Source organism: Diabrotica virgifera, chromosome 8, assembly GCF_917563875.1.
Source record: "Diabrotica virgifera virgifera chromosome 8, PGI_DIABVI_V3a".
Taxonomy (NCBI): Eukaryota; Metazoa; Arthropoda; class Insecta; order Coleoptera; family Chrysomelidae; genus Diabrotica; species Diabrotica virgifera.
This window is the reverse complement of record NC_065450.1, coordinates 7,433,172-7,453,626: the sequence shown is the minus strand read 5'-3', so window position 1 is coordinate 7,453,626 and position 20,455 is coordinate 7,433,172. Positions and strand designations below refer to the sequence as shown.

The 20,455-nt window shown below is 33.0% G+C and overlaps 2 protein-coding genes across 3 annotated transcripts in view; both read left to right on the top strand.

The window, feature by feature from the left end:
• The window catches only part of LOC126890632 (juvenile hormone esterase-like), a 106,965-nt gene extending 104,538 nt beyond the window's left edge, over positions 1-2,427 (top strand). The window contains exon 6 of the mRNA XM_050659718.1: positions 1,990-2,427. Within this exon, the coding sequence (XP_050515675.1) occupies positions 1,990-2,297 (308 nt within the window). The 3' untranslated portion in view covers positions 2,298-2,427. The remainder of the gene's footprint in view (positions 1-1,989) is intronic.
• A 13,868-nt stretch (positions 2,428-16,295) lies between these two features.
• Positions 16,296-20,455, top strand: part of LOC126890655 (esterase B1-like) — a 68,269-nt gene continuing 64,109 nt past the window's right edge. For both annotated transcript variants that reach the window (XM_050659773.1, XM_050659772.1), the window contains exon 1: positions 16,296-16,770. In XM_050659773.1, coding sequence (XP_050515730.1) covers positions 16,636-16,770 — 135 coding nt within the window. In that variant the 5' untranslated portion in view covers positions 16,296-16,635. The remainder of the gene's footprint in view (positions 16,771-20,455) is intronic.

Below are 20,455 nucleotides of genomic sequence, written 5' to 3'. Positions count from 1 at the left end.
TGGCAAATGTGTCCAATGAGAGCTTATAGTCCAAGGATGGTATTAAAAATGAGAAACTTAACCTCGCACTTCTGTTTTAGAGTTGCAGCTAAAAGTACTGTTTTAAAGTCGCCGAAATAGTACAAGCGACAGATTATTCGACGCGCCTTAGCAAGATACTTCCAGTTTCATGCAAGTCTGTCCGTCTATCTGCCTATTCTCGAATATAACTCTTACGTTATTAAAACAGATAGAATGACAAATGACGTGTCGAATGAGAGCTTATAACCCAAAAATGGTAGGTATTAGAAGTGACTAATTTGACCTCTGATTTCCGTTTACAGAGTTACAATCGAAAATACTGTTTTATAGACGCCTAAATAGTACAAGCAACTTATTATTCAACACGCTTTAGCAAGGCGAGAACAAATCTATTGTACTATTTAGGCGATTTTACAACATTTATTTTAAATCGTTGCAACAGTACTGTTTTAGGCGATTTTACACTTCCGTTTTAGACTTGCAGTTGGAAGGACTGTTTTAAAGTCGCCGACATAGTACAAGCGACATATTATTCGACGCGCCTTAGCAACATACTTCCGGTTTCATGCAAGTCTGCCCGTCCGTCTGCCAATTCTCGAATATAACTCTTACGTTATTAAAACAGATAGAATGACAAATGACGTGTCGAATGAGAGCTTATAACCCAAAAATGGTAGGTATTAGAAGTGAGAAATTTTACCTCTGACTTCTGTTTACAGAGTTACAATCGAAAATATTGTTTTATAGACGCCGAAATAATACAAGCAACTTATTATTCAACACGCTTTAGCAAGGCGAGAACAAATGTATTGTACTATTTAGGCGATTTTAAATCGTTACAACAGTACTTCCTTGCAACTCTGATACCATCTTTGGATTATAAGCTCTACTTTAATACCTTGTCTTCGTCTTGCTAAAGCGCATCCAATAATACGTCGCTTGTACCATTTCGGCGACTTTGAAACAGTACTTCCAGTTTCAACTCTAACACCGGAATTGCGGGGTCAACTTTCTCAGTTTTAATACCATCGTTGGGTAATAGGATTTAATTCTAGAGCTCATACTTAATCCGTGGCGTTACAGCCCTTCGTGGGTTTTAGCCGACTCGACAACATGCCTCCACTCTTCTCTGTCTTGGGCAATCTCTGTCCAGTTCTCCACGCCCGTAGCTTTCAGGTCTCCTGCGATATTCAGCCCTATTCTGTAACTTTTAACAAATCGAATAGAAATGACCAAGTCGAATCGTAATTATCTGAAATCGGAATGTTTGATATCTATCGCGTCATTTTCGTGTTTGGATTGGCATTCTGTAACTCACATCGAAATAAAGGTAAATCTAAATCGGAAATTTCTATTTCACGTGGTCAGGAGGAGGTGGCAACCCCGCATTGTCAAGCGAAATTAGTGTTCTGTGGCCTGCTTGTTACTGGTTCTAAATTTGAAATACGACACCGTTGCCATATCTTTAATTTTTCATACTATTACATTACATACAATTGCATTTTAATAATAGTTTTCAAATAACAAAAAATAAAGGTTTTGAAAAGTAAACAACAAAATATTAATGTAAATATTCTACACAAAAAACTCAAAAGATGATAAATGGTTTTAAATCAATGTTAAATAAAATTGTTATAAAAAAGAAGATCAACTGATAAATAAAAAATATAAATGAACATAAGATGTATGATGTAAAATATTACTAATAATATACAATCTTAAGACTTGATTCCAGCTAAAATGACTGATAAACTGATTAATTCTATTATCAAGAGTACTTGTTCTCGTCCATCAGCTTTTCTACAGCGCCAAAGGAGCTAGTTTATACGTGTTCAATTTGTGTAGTAAAGATGTGAGTGCTCTAGCTCCGTAGAGGGTTCGGGTATTCTATCTTCCTAGTCTCAGTTCCATTTTCGTTTGCAGACTCGTCGATGTTTTCATACAGTTAACAGTTTTTTAATGTTACAGGTACGTGTCATGGCGATGAATTGGGTTACCTTTTTAAAAACCACGTAGCAGCTCAGTTTCTTGATAAAAGTGAAACAGAAGATAAAGTTGTTCGTCGGTTTGTTAAACTATGGACAAATTTTGCTAAAACAGGAAACCCAACACCACCTGCAAATGATTTACAATTAACTTGGAAGGCTACTGATAAGGATTGTGGGTTTATAGATATAGGAAAAGAAGTTAGAGTGGGAAGCATCCCCGAAGCTGAAAGAAGAGACTGTTGGAAGGTCATTTTTCAAAATTTTCCAATTGTTGTTAATAATTTGTAATCACTGATATTTTAGTTGTTATTTTGACAGAGAATATAAACGGAAAGGAGCAGATAAAAGATATTCTTTATTTTAGCTTATCAGTACTGTATTAAAAATTGTTGACAATAAAACTATCGATTAAACTGTTTCTGTGTGGAATTTTAGCTTTAACTAAATATGTTTTGGGTGTAAACAACAACTGTTACTATATCCTGAAGGCTATTTCCTTGTGGCCTTTTTATTATTAACTATTTATATTGGAAATAGGCCACAATAAAATTGAAAAAATAATTTTATTAACGTTTCGACGCCTAAATCGGGTGTCGTTGTCAAAATACAAAATATTATTAAAATAAACAAAAATGTTGTTGCTAAGTAAATTATTCTTCTAATAATTTATTTCATCTGACTCATTTATATTGGCAATTCAGACATATATTATACATTTTAAAGTAGAAGACTTTAAAATGATATTGCCAATATTTATGAGTTTCGTTTCTGGGACGACTTTACTGAAAGATAGTTCATTCAATTACATGAAATCAACGCCAACTCAAGAATATCCGTCACAAAAAAATCATATCATATGATCTGTCTTTAAAAAGACAACCAAATGCAAGGATGACAGTAAAATTCTCGAGTTAGAGATTCCATAGTAAATCACGAGGGAAAACCAGGAAAAAACCTCGTGATACTCTCTCGTCATCGTAAGTATTTGGTCTTACATTTAATTTACTCTCAAGAAGCTAATACCAAATTCTAACTTTAATATGTTTAAATTATAAATAATATTAATAATACATAGATATACAATAAGTAATAATAATAAAATATGTTCTAACTTGATATGTTATCGATATAATAGTATATAATTATTGATATATAGTAGGATGTCGTTACCCATACTGAAAGAGGAAGTCAATACAAAGAAAATACCACGATTAGTAAGTCGATAACATATCGAGTTAGTACATATTTTATTAGCATTACTTATTGTATATTATAGTCCGTTCGCTAAACTCAGACACAATTGGCTAGTAATTTTAGAAAATAATTTTGCCCATTTGATAAAATCGACAAAAAAATAATTACTAAATAGTTAATAATTAGTAAATAGTTAGTAATTTTGCCAATTTTGGCAAAATTGGCCAAAAACAAAAAAATTACTCACTAAAATCACTAGCCAGTTGTGTCTGAGTTTAGCGAACAGACTATATCTATGTATTATTAATATTATTTATAATTTAAACATATTAAAGTCAGAATCTGGTATTAGTTTCTTGAGAGTAAATTAAATGTAAGACCAAGTACTTACGATGACGGGATAGTATCCCGAGGTTTTTTCCTGGTTTTCCCTCGTGATTTACTATGGAATCTCTAACGCGAGAATTTTACTGCCATCGTTGCATTTGGTTGTCTTTTTAAAGACAGATCACATGCTATGATTTTTTTGTGACGGATATCCTTGAGTTAGGGTTAATTTCATGTAATCGAATAAAATATCTTTCAGTAAAGTCGTGCCAGGAACGCAACTCATAAATATTGCCAATATTATTTTAAAGTCTTCTACTTTAAAATGTATAATATATGTCTGAATTGCCAATATAAATGAGTCAGATTAAGTAAATTATTAGAAGAAGATTTTACTTAGCAACAACATTTTTGTTTATTTTAGTAGTATTTTGTATTTTGACAACGAGACCCGATTTGGGCATCGAAACGTTAATAAAATTGTTTTTTTCAATTTAATTGTGGCTTATTTCCCATATAAATAGTTAATCAACATCTATATCGGCGACATCAGCACTGGAGAGGGAATCCGAATGTCGCTGATGAGCGATATACCTACTCATCGAACGTGTTAAAAGCGAAGTCATTTTCTCCATCGATTTTACTGTTTCAAAAGCTAAATTTATAACTTTAAATTTCTAAAAGTCACAATATCTTTGGTTCTAGGCAACGAAACTTTTTTGCATAGAATATAAAAATAAAATTCTTTAATGTGTGATCTGTTCATTTAACTCAGTAATTTGTTTAAATAATTTAAAACACTTATTTATTTTTCAAAATTTTATTTTGTTCTTAATATTAGTAGTTAAAGGGTTGTGAAATGATATTTATCTTAAATATTTAATCATGTTGATATGCTATTTCTTATAACCAACGGTATACAAAATGTACTTGGAAAAACAGTAGTGATTTGGAAAAAGAAATACTGAAATATGAGTAACTATACATTTTAAAGCGATCAACTAGGGCAGGGGAGCCCAGCGAGGATTTTACATGCAAATCACATGAGGAGAAACTTTGTGCCTACCCTGTAAATGTACGCCTACAACATTGATGGCCTCTTAATACAGACAGGCCCGGCCCTAGGAATTTTGCCGCCTTGGGCAAGATTGGCGAGCCCCCCCCCCCCCTTGGTATACCCAAAAACTCAAAAATTTCACCATGGCTCTTAATTTGCTGAAATCTATCACTTAATGCATTGACGGTTGTGTCTATAATTAAGTCAACTTTATATCGTGTCACTGTATCTAGACACGTACTTTCATCTTCAGCCTCATGGCCAAATTGTCTTTTCACTTTCCTCTTTCTGGCTATTACTGTGCCTCCTTTTCGGGTTCTGAATTTCTAACTTTACTGAGCTCTTTTGCGTCTGTCAAATAGCTCTGGAATTTTAAATCACTTCTAAGAGACTTTCTGAGAGGATCTGATAGTTTCGGAAAAAGATTTCAATGTTAGGCTAGAAATATGATTTTTCAGCATAGTCCAACAATGGATAGATGCTGAGAAAAAGTTGTAAATTTTTGTCACTAAGGAAAAGAAAGAAACTGCAAACTGTGAAGTTGTGCTCACTACGGAGAGCAATGGATTGATCCTCGCTCCGACCCTTGCTCCCTGGTATTTAGATTCGTTATATTCGTGAATTCTCGCATTTAAAATAATGTATTTATTTTACATAGCGATCGATAATATAGTTTTGATCGCTATCTAAAATAAATACATTATTTTAAATGCGAAAATTCACGAATATAAATACCAAGGACCAAGGGTCGGAGCGAGGATACAATCCATTGCTCTCCGTAGTGAGCAAACCCTCAGGCTTATCGGCATCGTTCACGACTAAGTTAAGTGAATGGCTAGAACATGGAACAAAAAATGCTCTAGGATTCATTTTCAAAATTCTGTTTTGAACTCCCAAGTTCTTCTCTTCCATGTTTGCCCCATTATCATACCCTTGTCCATCTTCCAAAGGTATTCCCAGTTCATTCTGGGACTCTGTAACTCACAAGCCAGTGGTTTCCACTACAGGCACAAATCCAAGGATATGTTCTTCAATTTTAACACTTTGTGAACAAGAACCTAAATCGACAAAATGTACAACAATAGTCATCTGTTCCACCCCAGCAATATCAGATATACAATCTAAAATTATGCTATAATACTTTGCTGATTTCAAAAGTTTAAAATTTTATTTTTGATTTGATCATGGGGGAGCTGAATTATTTCGTTTTGGATACGTTTGCTCAAGTAGTGAAGCTGCTTGTTACTCCCATTAGTTATTTTCCTAATGTGCTTTTTTAAAACAGAATCAAAATTTTTAAAGAGCTCAAAAAAGTTAATTTTAAGTGAACTTCAGTGAATTTAGTTTAGTTCTGATCCTACTTTTAAAAATTCAGAAATTCTTATGCGATGAAGAAGAAGGCGGTGTTGTCGATTTTCCGTCGAATGAACCTTGCAATTTTTATTGTTTCACTTACTTAATTCTCGTTTTTAGAGTTTCATTTTTGCCGCTCTTGTTCATAATATTGATTTTTTATAATATTAAAAACATAAGTTATTATTTTTTCAATTTTACCTTTGAAACGAAAGGTCGGGAGTTCGAATCCTACCAGGGGCAGAAATTTTTCATTTATTATAAATTAATAAATGAAAAATAGTTTCTGTCCTTGTGGGATCGGTACTCACCGGAGGGACCGCAGACGTTCGGAAACAATTAGCGTCTCTTTGCAAAGACAATGACGTCGACTTTGCAAAGTAACAAGACACTTACTCAACACACACACTACACATTACTCCCCTGACTTAGTAATAAGTTATACAATTACGTGGCTAAAGGTTCTAGTTCTAAACCAAAGCCAGAATCAGAGAAAAAAAAATTTCTTCTATTTCAAAAATTGGCTGTCCTCTAAAATTTGCCGCCCCTGAATATGCCGCCCTGGGCGGCCGCCCAGTTCGCCCACCCCTGGGGCCGGGCCTGAATACAGAGGCGTGCGTTGGGGACAGTCCGTAAAAACTTATCCTTAGAAAAATTCGCAAACGTCAGATCAAGACAAGGTAAGTTAAGTACATGAAGAACAGTGTATTTAAAAAATATGACAATTTAAGCGTCGCATTAGAAAATGGGTGATTCACAAAGTTTCACGAAAAAAGCAAATAATTCGCGAAATGAACATCAAATCAAAAAACTGAAAAATACGTGTTCAATATTTTTCAAAAATCTATCAAATGGTACCAAACACGACTCCACCAATGAAAAATGGGGATAACTTTAAAATTTTAAATAGGAACCCCAATTTTTTATTGCAAATTTATATTCCTTAACTAAAAATAAGTAAATTCCTTCGAGACATTTTTTTTTAATTATGGTTAGATTCGGGCCTCGGGCACCCAACAAAATGGGTTATTTTTGATGTCTCAAATTTCTTAAACCTATTGTCCGATTTAAGTGATTTTTTAATATGTTACAGCCTTATTCTTTAACAATATCGCTGTAATAATATTGTTGCTAAAATGGTGAATTGTCGTTGTACACCGGTTTTTCTTTTCGAAGGTTCAATGCTTTATTGCTTCGACTACAGGTTTTCTTAACATTCTGTTTTTTGATTCATTTGCTTATGTTGGATAATAAAAGAGTTAGGCACTTTAACAACAAGCCATGCTCTTCATCAGTACAGGGTGTTTCTAAATAAGTGAGACAAACTTTAAGTGGGTAATTCTGCATTAAAAAATACTGACAGTTTGCTTTGTAAGCGTATGTCCGCAAATGCTTCGTTTCCGAGATACGGATGTTGAACTTTTTCTTACAAACTGACGATTTATTTATTGCTCGAAAACCGGCTGAGATATGCAAATAAAATTTGGTAAATTTTAAGAGACAGTTATTGCGCAGTTACTACATATATTTTTTTACATGCAATTCAGAATTTTTTATTCTCTATTGGCGTGCGTATGGGTAATATGACGGGTAATATTACCCGTATGCAAGCCAATAGTAAATATAAAATTCTTAATTGTATGTCAAAATATGCACAATAACTACTTTTTAAAACCTATCAAATTTTATTTGCATATCTCAACAACTGGATTTTAGAGCAATAAATAAATTGTTACCTTGTAAGAAAAAATTCAACATCCCGTATCTCGGAATCGAAGTATTTGCAGACATATTATGTTTATAAAACAAAAGGTCATTATTCTTTCATGCAGAATTGCCCCTTAAAGTTTATCACACTTATTTAGAAACACCCTGTATTGATGAAGAACATGGCTAGTTGTTAAAGTACCTAATTTTTTTATTATCCAACATAAGCGAATGAATCAAAACAGAAAATATTAAGACCTGAGGCTATAGAATGTTTTTAATTTCAGTATTTTATAAATGCTAGAATATTTCACAGGGTGTGTTGAACTTTGGGAAAAAAACACAGTTTGATTGGTACACCCGGTATACAATAACAATTTACCTTTCTAGCAACCATATTATTACAGCGATATTGTTAAAGAGTAAGGCGATAATATTAAAAAATCGCTTAAATCGGACAACAGGTTTAGGAAATTCGAGATATCCAAAATAACCCATTTTGTGGGGTCCCGTTTTCGTGCCGGTGAGTGTATAATAATAAACGGTCGTTTGCACATGACCAGCATGTTCTGACACGGGATATGTATGACATTTATTGGCTGCTTCAGAAGTCAAATGGTGTAAGTCAAGTTCTCCCTAAAAATTACTTATGCGATGTAACAACCAAGAATACGCCAAGAACAGATAGCTTGTCCTTGTTTGTATTTATGAACATCGTATTATCTCATTTCAGACATTTATTAACTTACACCGATTGGCTTGTCCTTGTTTGTATTTATGAACATCGTATTATCTCATTTCAGACATTTATTAACTTACACCGATTGGCTTCTGAGGCATCGATATATAACACGCAAGATTGTAGACTTGAAAACTTAACATAAATGTAAAAAAAAGGGAGTATACTATGTAGTTGAGAAATATTTGCATATAACAAGTGGATAGCATATCCTATCCAAAACACAGGTTAAATATAAAATAAATACATTCAGGATATTTATATATAGATCAAAATTAAAAATAACAAAATATAACGTAGTTCTATCTTCACCCCGTTACGGAGAAATCTCCCATGATGGATGTATGCCAAAGAAAAATAAAATTGTATTTATTACTAACGAAAAGAAAAAGCCTTACACTTCACTTCAGTGTAAGGCACAAACAGTCCCACAATCAAAATATTAATAATTATACGGACATCCGTACATCCCCGATCGGAGCTGGCAGTAGCTTTTCAGTTCACGGCTACATGGATCCCGTTCAATTACGAGCGGCGGATCTCTTCATTACAGAGTTCCACCACTCAGGTTGGCCTACCTGTTCACTACACTGGCTGACCAGGGAGTCTAGAGCTTTAGACTCATTATTCTCGACTCGATGTGTCGTCGCTGGTTGTTTTGTTGGATTGTAGATCTTCTGGTTTGGGTTTGTCTTATTTTAGGTGATCTAACACCTTGTATTACTTGTCAAATATAGGAAAGAGTTTGAGAATCCCACAATCACCATAACATCGCATGGCGATTGTAAGATTTTCAAACTCTTACCTATATTTGACAAGCACCTAATACAGGATTATCAGCATCCAAAATAAGAGCAAAACATATTCATTTAATTTCTAAATGTCTTACAAAACAAACATTTCGTTTGTTGTTAAATAATTAGGTGACACCGATTACTCAACACAAGTGCACTAGTTTTCAATAACGCTTTGTCAGCTATTCAATATTGTTCATAATTCACGGCCGGGCCGTGTCAGCATTAAAAACATTAACACTTTTCTAGTTTATTTATAGATACAAAAAAGCATCGCGGATCATTCTTTTATCAATTATCATTCGTGATTCAGATACCTTATTAGATAGTTAGACCTCGAGCACACCAACTAGTTACTGACATATCTAGTAGTGATCAATAAACAGTATGAACAAATAGTGTTTTAACAAATCTACCATCTCCTCAGGGTAACTACCCCGTAAAATAAGGAGTTTCGTTATATGGCGACCTGAGAGATGAACTGGACTTCTGAGGTAGGAATAAACCAGAAAGATGGCAACAAAAAATTGGAAGAAGAAGAATTATGTTTAATAATACATTGTGAAGAAAGTATTAAGTATAAAGAAAATGAAAATATGCATTAGTAAAGTACCGGACAAGAAGAAGAGGAAGAAAAAAAGGAGAATTTTTGATAGAAGAATGTGTATAAGGACAGAAAATAAAATAATTGTTTTAAAAGTGAAAGAAATATAATTAAAAAGTAAGTTCAAATGTAAGAATTAAAGTTATATTTTTTTAAATCTGGAAAAGGTAAAATAGATTACAATTTCTGAGTATAGATTTTCGCGAGTTAAAGAAAAGGAATCAGTAAGAATAGACGATATTTGATGACTATTTTTATAGGGTGATAAGGTGTATATTTGTATATTTTGTATTTGTATTGTATATTGTTATATGGTATTTTGTATTTGTATAAATTTGTATACAGTTTTAAAAGTAATTAGTTGGTGGCGCTGTCTACAAAAATGTTCTTCTTTGTCTGTAGTCAGAAAAATTTTCCCGTAAGGGTGAGGATGTACAGGATTATCACCATCCAAAATAAGAGCAAAACCTATTCATTTAATTTTTAAATGTCTTACAAAACAAACATCACGTTTGTTGTTAAATAATTATGTGACGCCGATTACTCAACACAAGTGCACTAGTTTTCAATAACGCTTTCCAGCTATTCAATATTATTCATAATTCACAGCCAGGCCGTGTCAGCATTAAAAACATTAACACTTTTCTAGTTTATTTATAGATACAAAAAAGCATCGCGGATCATTCTTTTATCAATTATCGTTCGTGATTCAGATACCTTATTAGATAGTTAGACCTCGAGCACACCAAATAGTTACTGACATATCTAGGAGTGATCAATAAACATAGTATGAGCAAATAGTGTTTTAACAAATCTACCCTCTCCACAGGGTAACTACCCTATAAAATAATGAGTTTCGTTATATGGCGACCTGAGAGACGAACTGGACTTCTGAGGTAGGGAGAAACCAGAAAGATGGCAACAAAAAATTTGAAGAAGGATTATGTTTAATAGTACATTGTGAAGAAAGTATTAAGTATAAAGAAAATGAAAATATGCATTAATAAAGTACCGGACAAGAAGAAGAGGAAGAAAAAAAGGAGAAATTTTTAATAGAAGAATATGTATAAGGACAGAAAATAAAATAATTGTTTTAAAAGTGAAAGAAATATAATTAAAAAGTAAGTCAAATGTAAGAATTAAAGTTATATTTTTTTTAAATCTGGAAAAGGTAAAATCGATTACAATTTCTGAGTATAGATTTTCGCGAGTTAAAGAAAAGGAATCAGTAAGAATAGACGATATTTGATGACTATTTTTATAGGGTGATAAAGTGTATATTTGTATATTTTGTATTTGTATTGTATATTGTTATATGCTATTTTGTATTTGTATAAATTTGTATACAGTTTTAAAAGTAATTAGTTGGTGGCGCTGTCTACAAAAATTTTCTTCTTTGTCTGTAGTCAGAAAATTTTTCCCGTAAGGGTGAGGATGTACAGGATTATCACCATCCAAAATAAGAGCAGAACATATTCATTTAATTTTTATATGTCTTACAAAACAAACATCACGTTTGTTAAATAATTAGGTGACACCGATTACTCAACACAAGTGCAATAGTTTTCAATAACGCTTTGTCAGCTATTCAATATTATTCATAATTCACGGCCAGGCTGTGTCAGCATTAAAAACATCAACACATTTCTAATTTATTTATAGATACAAAAAAGCATCGCGGATCATTCTTTTATCAATTATCATTCGTGATTATAATAATAATAATAATGTTTATTAGCTTTCATGGATACAAAATATTTTTAAGCAACAAATCTTAACTAATAAACAGAAATGTCCACAGAAGTAATACCAGTGCAAGCACTGGAGTTGCTTGTATGTGGAAGTGCAATATACTTTATGGAATATTATACAATACAATATTATACAATAGGACAAAAACTGTAATTAAAACTTTGCGTAAAAATAAAAACATATAATATATTTAAACATTCAACTAGATCTACTTATTTACAATATACTTTCTTATGGACCCATATTACATCAAATTAAAAAAAATCAATTTAATTTAATTAACCGCTGTAATATTTTTTTTACTCAAGTGGATAATTTTTAATATGTTTTATTAATCTTTTCTTGAAAATATATAACCAAGGACTTTCCTTGATTATATTTGGAAGGCTGTTGTAAAGCCTAGGGCTTAAATAAGAGTGTGCCCTTTGTCCGATAGTTCGACGAGCTCGTGGGACTTCATACTGGTTCGCATTTCTGGTGCTGTATTTATGATTGTGTGATGTTAGTTGTTTATTATTTTTGTATTGCATTATGTTAGAATTTTTACAGTAAAGTTGTTGAATAGTCATTACTTGGGCTTTCTGATATAAAATATTACTAGGATATCTATTACTTCTGGAGAGTATACACTTTAGAATTCGTTTAATCATTACCTCAAGTGGTTTAAGATAAGTGTCTGGCATTGATCCCCATACTAGTAATCCATAGGTTATATGACTTTCGACAAATGCGTGGTAAAGTGTTATTTTATGTTTTAAGTCTATGATGTTTTTTAGTTGACGAAATTTATATAAAACATACCTTAGTTTTTTTAATAAATAGTTTACGTGGTCCTTCCACCGTAGATGTTTATCTATAAAGACTCCCAAGTATTTAATAGTGTCTACTCGAGTTATTTTTTCGGTGCCATTTAGGGTTAGGTTATGAAATATGGGTTGGGTTGACTCATAATTTGAAAAAGGAATAAAAAATGTTTTTTTTTTTAATTTGTAGATAATAACTTATGGTCAAACCAATCCTTAATTATTTCTAGATCAGTTTCGACTTCTTTTTTTAAAGTTTCCCAAGACTCTCCTCTATAAAACATGGCTGTGTCATCTGCAAAAGTAATAATTTCTCCTGATGTTTTTAAGTTAAATAAACTATTCAAATAAATAATAAATAGTACTGGTCCAAGGACTGTACCCTGAGGTACACCATACTCTATTTCTTTATAACCGCTATATTCGTTTTCCACTTTTACACATTGCTTCCGATTTGTGAGGTAGTTTTTAAATAATTCAATACAATTTCCTCTAATACCAAGGTTTTCGAGAGTCGTGAGAAGTTTGACTGACCGTATCGAAAGCCTTGGCTAGATCCAGAAAAACTGTAAGACATGGTTTAGCTGCATCCAGTGTTTCGTACAGACGGTTGGTTAATGTTAAAATTGCATCTTAAATGTTTTTTTTTCGTCTCTGAATCCAAATTGCTTATTAGAAAGAATATTAAATTTTTCTAGATAACTAGTTAATCTTCGATTTAAAACTTTCTCAAATATTTTACTAAAATTTGATAATAATAATACCGGTCGATAGTTTCCAGGGTTGGTTGTTTCCCCCGACTTGTAAATTGGAATTACCACCGATATTTTAAATTCCGCTGGAAACTCACCTGTTTTCATGCATACGTTGAATATATGTGCTAGGGGCTCAGCTATGTATTTTTTAACGTTCTTAATTGTTTCTGATTTAACATGGTCTATTCCAGGTGTTTTACCATTTTTTAGCTGTCCTATTATTGTAATAATTTCTTCAGCATTTGTTGGTCGAAGAAACATAGATGTGTTGAGTTTTTCCTCTTTCACTGGATTTGGTCTATTTGCATTGATTTTACTTGCAATATTCCTACCAACATCTACAAAAGTATTATTAAAGAGATTGGCTATTTGTTTTGCTTCGATGACTACATCACCATCTGCATTTATCATAGTATTTATTGTGTTAGATTTTTTAGTATTACATAGTTTGTTTATAGTTGTCCACAGTTCTTTTGGGTTGTTTTTATTTTTATTTATTTGACGTTTGTAATAATTTTCTTTGGCTTCTTTGATTAAAGTGTTCGTACTGTTTCTGTACCTGTTGTATTCTGTTTTGAGTTCTTGGCTTTCAGGATTATTTCTAAGTCGTTTAAACATTTAATTTTTTTATTAACTGTTTTAATTAATGATTTGGTGATTCATCCTTTCCTCCAAATTTATTTATTTTTTATTATAATTTTGTAAGAACTTTTATCTAAACATGACTGAAATATCTCTATAAATCTTTTTGCAGCCATTCTACCATTGTTTGCAAGGTACACTTCATCCCAGGAAGTTTCTGCTAAAATTTTATCCAATTTAGTATTATTTACATGCGTTCTATATTTTATTTTTTACTCATTTTTTCCTGCTCCTGCGCTAAAGATTATTTGCACCATTGTTGTATACTGATTCAGATACCTTATTAGATAGTTAGACCTCGAGCACACCAACTAGTTACTAACATATCTAGTAGTGATCAATTAACAGAGTAAGAACAAATAGTGTTTTAACAAATCTATCCTCTCCTCAGGGTAACTACCCAGTAAAATAAGGAGTTTCGTTATAACCTCTTATGAACGTGGTAACATTATTCTCGTTCGGTAGTTTCTTAAATACGCTCTCGGCTGCCCTACACCGAATTCCTTGGAGCAGAAGTGGAAATAAGTGGGGTATCGGATTGCGCGGGTGTCGAGACGCGAACGGTTCTCTGCTGTCGATGTGCTGCAGGCATATCATTACAGAACTACCGAAATGTCAAATGAATAATGCATGAGAGTCGCCATTTCATGGTTATGCCCATGACCTATTGACCGAGGACGTTTGTATATCGGACAAATGACAAAATATAATGTAGAGAACTGGAAAATTATAACAGAAATCATGCAATAATTAAAAAGTGCAAAATATTAGTTATATCTTCAATATGGTATAAAACTACACACACCCAAACTTATATGGAATCATCTGATATTTCTTATTATTTCGTGCGGGTTTAAAAAACGAACAGATGAAGTCAAAAAATATTTATTTTAAAGCAATTTAGTCACAAATACATAACAACTAAATATTTTTTTTTCTCTGATTCTGGCTTTGGTTTAGAACTAGAATCTTTAGCCACGTAATTGTATAACTTATCACTAAGTCAGGGGAGTAATGTGTAGTGTGTGTGTTGAGTAAGTGTCTTGTTACTTTGCAAAGTCGACGTCATTGTCTTTGCAAAGAGACGCTAATTGTTTCCGAACCTCTGCGGTCCCTCCGGTGAGTACCGATCCCACAAGGACAGAAACTATTTTTCATTTATTAATTTATCATAAATGAAAAATTTCTGACCCTGGTAGGATTCGAACTCCCGACCTTTCGTTTCAAAGGTAGGCGCTCTTACCACTGCGCCACAGAGGGGGTTAACAACTAAATAGAACAATAAAATATTTAAACAACAAATTGAAATTAGTTGTTTTAAAGTGAATAGCGTCAAAAATTTCAATGTAAAACTAATAATGTTTAAATTGTTTTTATTATTTTTTTTTGTTTTTTTGGTAGTCAATGTTATCACCTCTAGCCTTTATGCAAGCGTCAGTTTGCGGGGGCACGCTCCTAATCAAATTATCAACATTTTGTTGTGGTAGGTTGTTCTATCATTTAAAAGAAGCTTGTACTAGCCGTGCGGTGTTTTGTGGATTTTCCCGGCGAGCTCTAATTTTTCTTTTAAGCATATCCCACAAATACTCAATAGGATTAAGCTCGGGTGAGCAAGCGGGCCACTCCAAACAAGGGATACCTTCTGCTTCAATGATGTCTCTGGTCACTCTAATGGTATGTGGAGATGTGGAGGTTCATTATCATGCATGAAAATTAAATTTTTTCCTGTTGCTCCTCTCCAGAGCCTAACTACAGGTTATCAACATACCTTGAGCAGTTAACGTTGATTGGATGAAAATTAAAGGAGTGTTTTTACGGATCACAATTCCTCTCCAGAAAATTACACTTCCCCTTTTATATTTGTGAAGAGATCTGACAGTTTTAGTTCTCCTGCTTGTCTTCTTCGACCTCTAAGTACACGATTTTGTGGGTCATCTGATTTTACACAAATCCGGACTTTTTTTGAAAATAGCACATTTTTTCAATTGCCAATGTTCCAGTTTTGGTGGTGAAGAGACCAATTTAGACGATCAAGCTTGTGCTGCCTGGATAACTCGGGAATCTATAACTGTCTCCTGCTGTATACTTCTTGGCACGAACTCTTCTTCTTATCGTTTCAATTGAAACAGTTACACCTTTAGCTTCCAATAGCTGCCTTTGGAGTTGCTGGTGAGAAATGATTGGGTGTCTTCCAGCTGATTGGACAGTTAAACGATCGTGGCGGGCCGTTATTACTTTTTACCGACTTTCCCTTTTTTATTTTTGAGCTTTCCTATTTCCTGTTACCTAGCATAGGTTTTAGACAGAACGCCCTGTGTTACACCTAGCTCTGCAGCTATGTCCCCCTGAGAACATTACTTGCTCCACAAAACCAATAGTCTTTCCCCGTGGTAGGCTCTATAACCCCACATGATGCATATTTTCGTTTTTGAACGCAAAAGTTAGTTTATTTATTTTCATTCAATTTGCAACGCAAGCAAAAAATAACCTATACCGTACCGAGCTGTACTATCTGATTGTCGTATCGATTTGTTTATTTTCAATAAAAACCTTTATTCTTCGCAATAATAACAAGATTTTTTAAAAGAAATAAATATTGTTTTGAAATACATGGTGATTCCATATAAGTTTGGGTGTGTGTATTTGCACCTTGCCTTTTCTTTAGTTATTAAACTCTTCATAGAAAAGGTATTATTTTAGATTATTAATTTCGGTTTACCTGTTGAATATAGATATTCATAATATTTTATTATGTAATCATATTTTCACAAATATTTGCTTCGCGTTAACTACTTCACTTTTTAATAATAATCTTATCATTCGTTTATTGTATAAATAATCACTGGTGTAAATAAAAATCGTGTGAAGTATTTAGTTAGTGTATTATTTCACGAAAACAATGGAGTCCCCAGTGATAACGGTAACAGAAGGTCAGCTAAGAGGTTATCGCAGGAAGAATTTAGACGGGAAAGAGTTCTATGCATTTTTGGGAGTTCCTTATGCAAAACCACCTGTTGGGGAGCTGCGATATCAGGTAAACATATGCTTGAAAATATATTAACCAAAAAACGTTATATAGTTATTTTCGTTACAAGCCGAAAAGTGGTGTTTTTCAGATAGAGCGAAGCAGACTCCAGGGCGAGCTGCAGGCAAGCCCTGAAAGGTTGGGGAGGCTTGAAAAACACTAATTTTCGGTCGCGTAACGTACAATATTTTTTTAAGACCGAGAATTTGATGGAAATTTCATTCATTGTTTTATTTTGCTTTATACAGGGTGGGCCAAAGAAAACAGTCCACCTAGATATTTGTCAGTAGTAATTATATTTTAAGGAAAATATAGTCAAAATAGGTCCAAATAGGTCGATTTTTATTTTTAAATTACAAATTTTTGATATCTGTTTTATACTAGTAACGTCATCAATTTGGGCGTGATGACGTAATCAATGATTTTTTAAAAGGGAATTGGGGTCGTATGGCAGCTCATTTGAAAGGGTATTCAATTTTATATTCAGTAATATAAACATGAAAATCATTACTTATACAGGGTGACCCAAAAAATATTTTTTGAATCAAATTAATTGACGCAAAAAAATGTATGTAATTTATTTAACTCAAATTACATTATACTTCCGTCAGAAAATAGAAAAAAAATGTTTAGTTCGCAAATAAACATTTCTTATCGCTTAAATATTAAATCAGAAACAACATCCCACCTGCTCTTGGCAGTTTGAATATTTATTTTAAAGAAAAGCAATAATTGATGGATTCGACCGTTACTTGATGGAAGTTCATTTTATCTAACAATAAAACCCTGAAAACGTTTGTTTTCTATACTTCCACAAAATTTATTATATCTAAGTGACTACAATATACTATATACTATATCTTTATTATATCTTACATTGTAAACTATATTACTTGAGAAAGGCACTCCGCCGAAACAGCTGTAGTCACTTAGATATAATAAATTTTGTGGAAGATAGAAAACAAACGTTTTCAGGGTTTTATTGTTAGATAAAGAAAAGCAATGTTTATTTGGCAAATAAACATTTTTTTCTGTTTTCTGGCAGCAATAGAATGTATTTTGAGTTAAATAAATTACATACATTCTTCTTTTTGCATCAATTAATTTAATTAAAAAATTATTTTTTGGTCACCCTTTATAAATATTGATATGAATGTTTATATTACTGAATAGGAATAAAGAATCTGAACACCGTTTCAAATAAGCTACCACACGACCCCTATTCCTATAAAAAAAATAATCGATAACGTTATCAGTCCCAGATGGATAACGACACTAGTATGAAATATATATAAAAAAATTGCAACTTAAAAATAAAAATTGACCTGTTTGGGCATTTCATTAAAATCTAATAACTACTGCCAAAGATCGAGGTGAACTCTTTTCTTTAGCCCACCCTGTATAATAAAATTATTAACAAATACTAAAACTAGATAATGAATTTACCTAACTGCATAAATTGAATTAGGTAAATTTTGTACTTTTCAATATTTATGTTAAATGTACAATTGTGATTGTTAAATATCTGAAGGGAAAATGTGTCCGGGAATCGTTATATTTATTGTACTTAGTGTTATTAACACAATGAGTTTCTTTTATATTATTTTTCGAAAATCTTGCATTGATTATGTTTGCTATATCAACTTTGTTATTTATTTTATCTTCAAGGTAACCTTGTGCTACAGTAGAGGATTTAAGAAAAAAAGATATCAAATGGGAGAAAAACAACTTAAAATAATCTGCTATGCAGACGAGGCAATACTAATCTCTCAAAGTGAAGATGATTTATGACGTATACTGCACCAATTTAACATAACCGCCAGAAAATTGTACATGTTCATTTCCCCAAAAACGACAAAATGCATAGTTATAACAGCAAATCTAATAAGACGTAAGTTGGAGCTGGAGGATCAAATAATAGAACAAGTGATGGAGTTTAAATATCTAGGCATTAAACTATGTAGCTACGGAAGGTTTGAAACAGAAGTGGAAGATCAAGTGAATAGAGCAAACAGAGCCGCAGGTTGCCTGAATGACACAATATGGAGAAATAAAAATATCGGAAAAGAAATGAATAGCAGAATTTACAAAATAGTCATCAGACCAATAAAGGCATATGCGGCAGAAACACGACCCGACACAGAGAGGACAAAGAAATTGCTCGAAACAGCGGAAATGAAAACCCTCCGAAAAATCGATGGCAAGACTCTATGGGATAGAGCTAGAACTACAGATATACCATGCAGAGGCAAGGTGGAGGCAGAGGCAGAGGCAACACTAATAATAACTGGGTAAGAAACAGAAGAATAGAATGGAATATCCACATAAGCCGAATGCCAACAACCCAGGCAACCAAACGACGTTTTTATACCGTAGATAACACGTCATAAAAATGACCAATTGACGTGTTTCTATGACATAGTACTGACGTTGAAAATCACGTGTATTTTTCTCATCGATTTGACGTCATAATTATGACGATTTTAAAACGTCATTGTACCTACGGTTTTTACGTACGTACGTACGTACGTATGTCGCCACCGCCCAGCAAGAACTACCAGACCGATTTCGATGAAATTCGGTATGAGTAAGTTTAAGAGAATTTTGTCGAGAAACTAAGCTTTTAAAAAAAGCCTCTCAAAGGAGGGCCGAAATAGGGGGGTTATTTAGGGCCCATTTTTGCAAATTTTGACCGAAACGAACGAAATTTAACTCAAAGTTAGCTCATCGATAGGTAAATAGAAATACGGATTTTGACATTTCCAAATTCAAAATGGCGGCCAACATCGCCGACCGCCCACCCGACACATTTCCCTACCTATCTAAAAACTTGTTTAAGATAAGTTTAATTTGAAAAAGTCGTTATATAGCCTAAAGATGTGGCTATAAGAAAAATATTATTGTTTTTCAGAAAAAGTTATGGGTTGCCTATATTTAAGGGGTCAAAATTTGACATAACTTTGAACTAGATTTTCTCAAAAATGGCTCCAAGGAATTTATTTATTTTTTGATATATTTTTGATATTCTATCGTTAAATTGAATGACATTAGTAAGATTTCTTAACTCCTCATAGGAGGGGAGTTATGAATTTTTTATAAAAAAATATTCGACTGCCCGTAACTTCCAATATAATAGGAACTAAAATTTGAAGTTTTGCAAACATATATGACACTTTATTATCTATTATCACATTAAATTTCACCCAAAATGTGGATTCCAGTTAAACCGGAAATAAAAAAAAAATCTTAATTTTTTTAGATACACCCTATATATTTTTACACATTTTGAAAGAATGCAAAATTACGTTTCCAATCACATTAAACTCGTTGCTGTAGCTGAAAAACTCGAAAAGTTACAGTAAATAGAAATTTTGCTATAATCTTGTGTGTGTCCTCTTTCACGCGATCATAGCAGAGCATTATTATAGGGCAGTCAATGAGGGTATTTGGCTCCGAATTGCATCCTACTACATCGATGTACTTACCCTAATAGCACACGACGTCTTTTGGACGTCCAAAATAGGTCCATTTTTGGTCCTTACGTCCATGGACTATAAACGGACGTCCTTTGGACGTCCCATTTTGGACGTCCTTCGGAAGGAATAAATATGGACGTCCTTTGGACGTCCGACGTTGGACGTCCTTCGGACGGAATAAATATGGACGTCCTTTGGATGTCCGACGTTGAACGTCC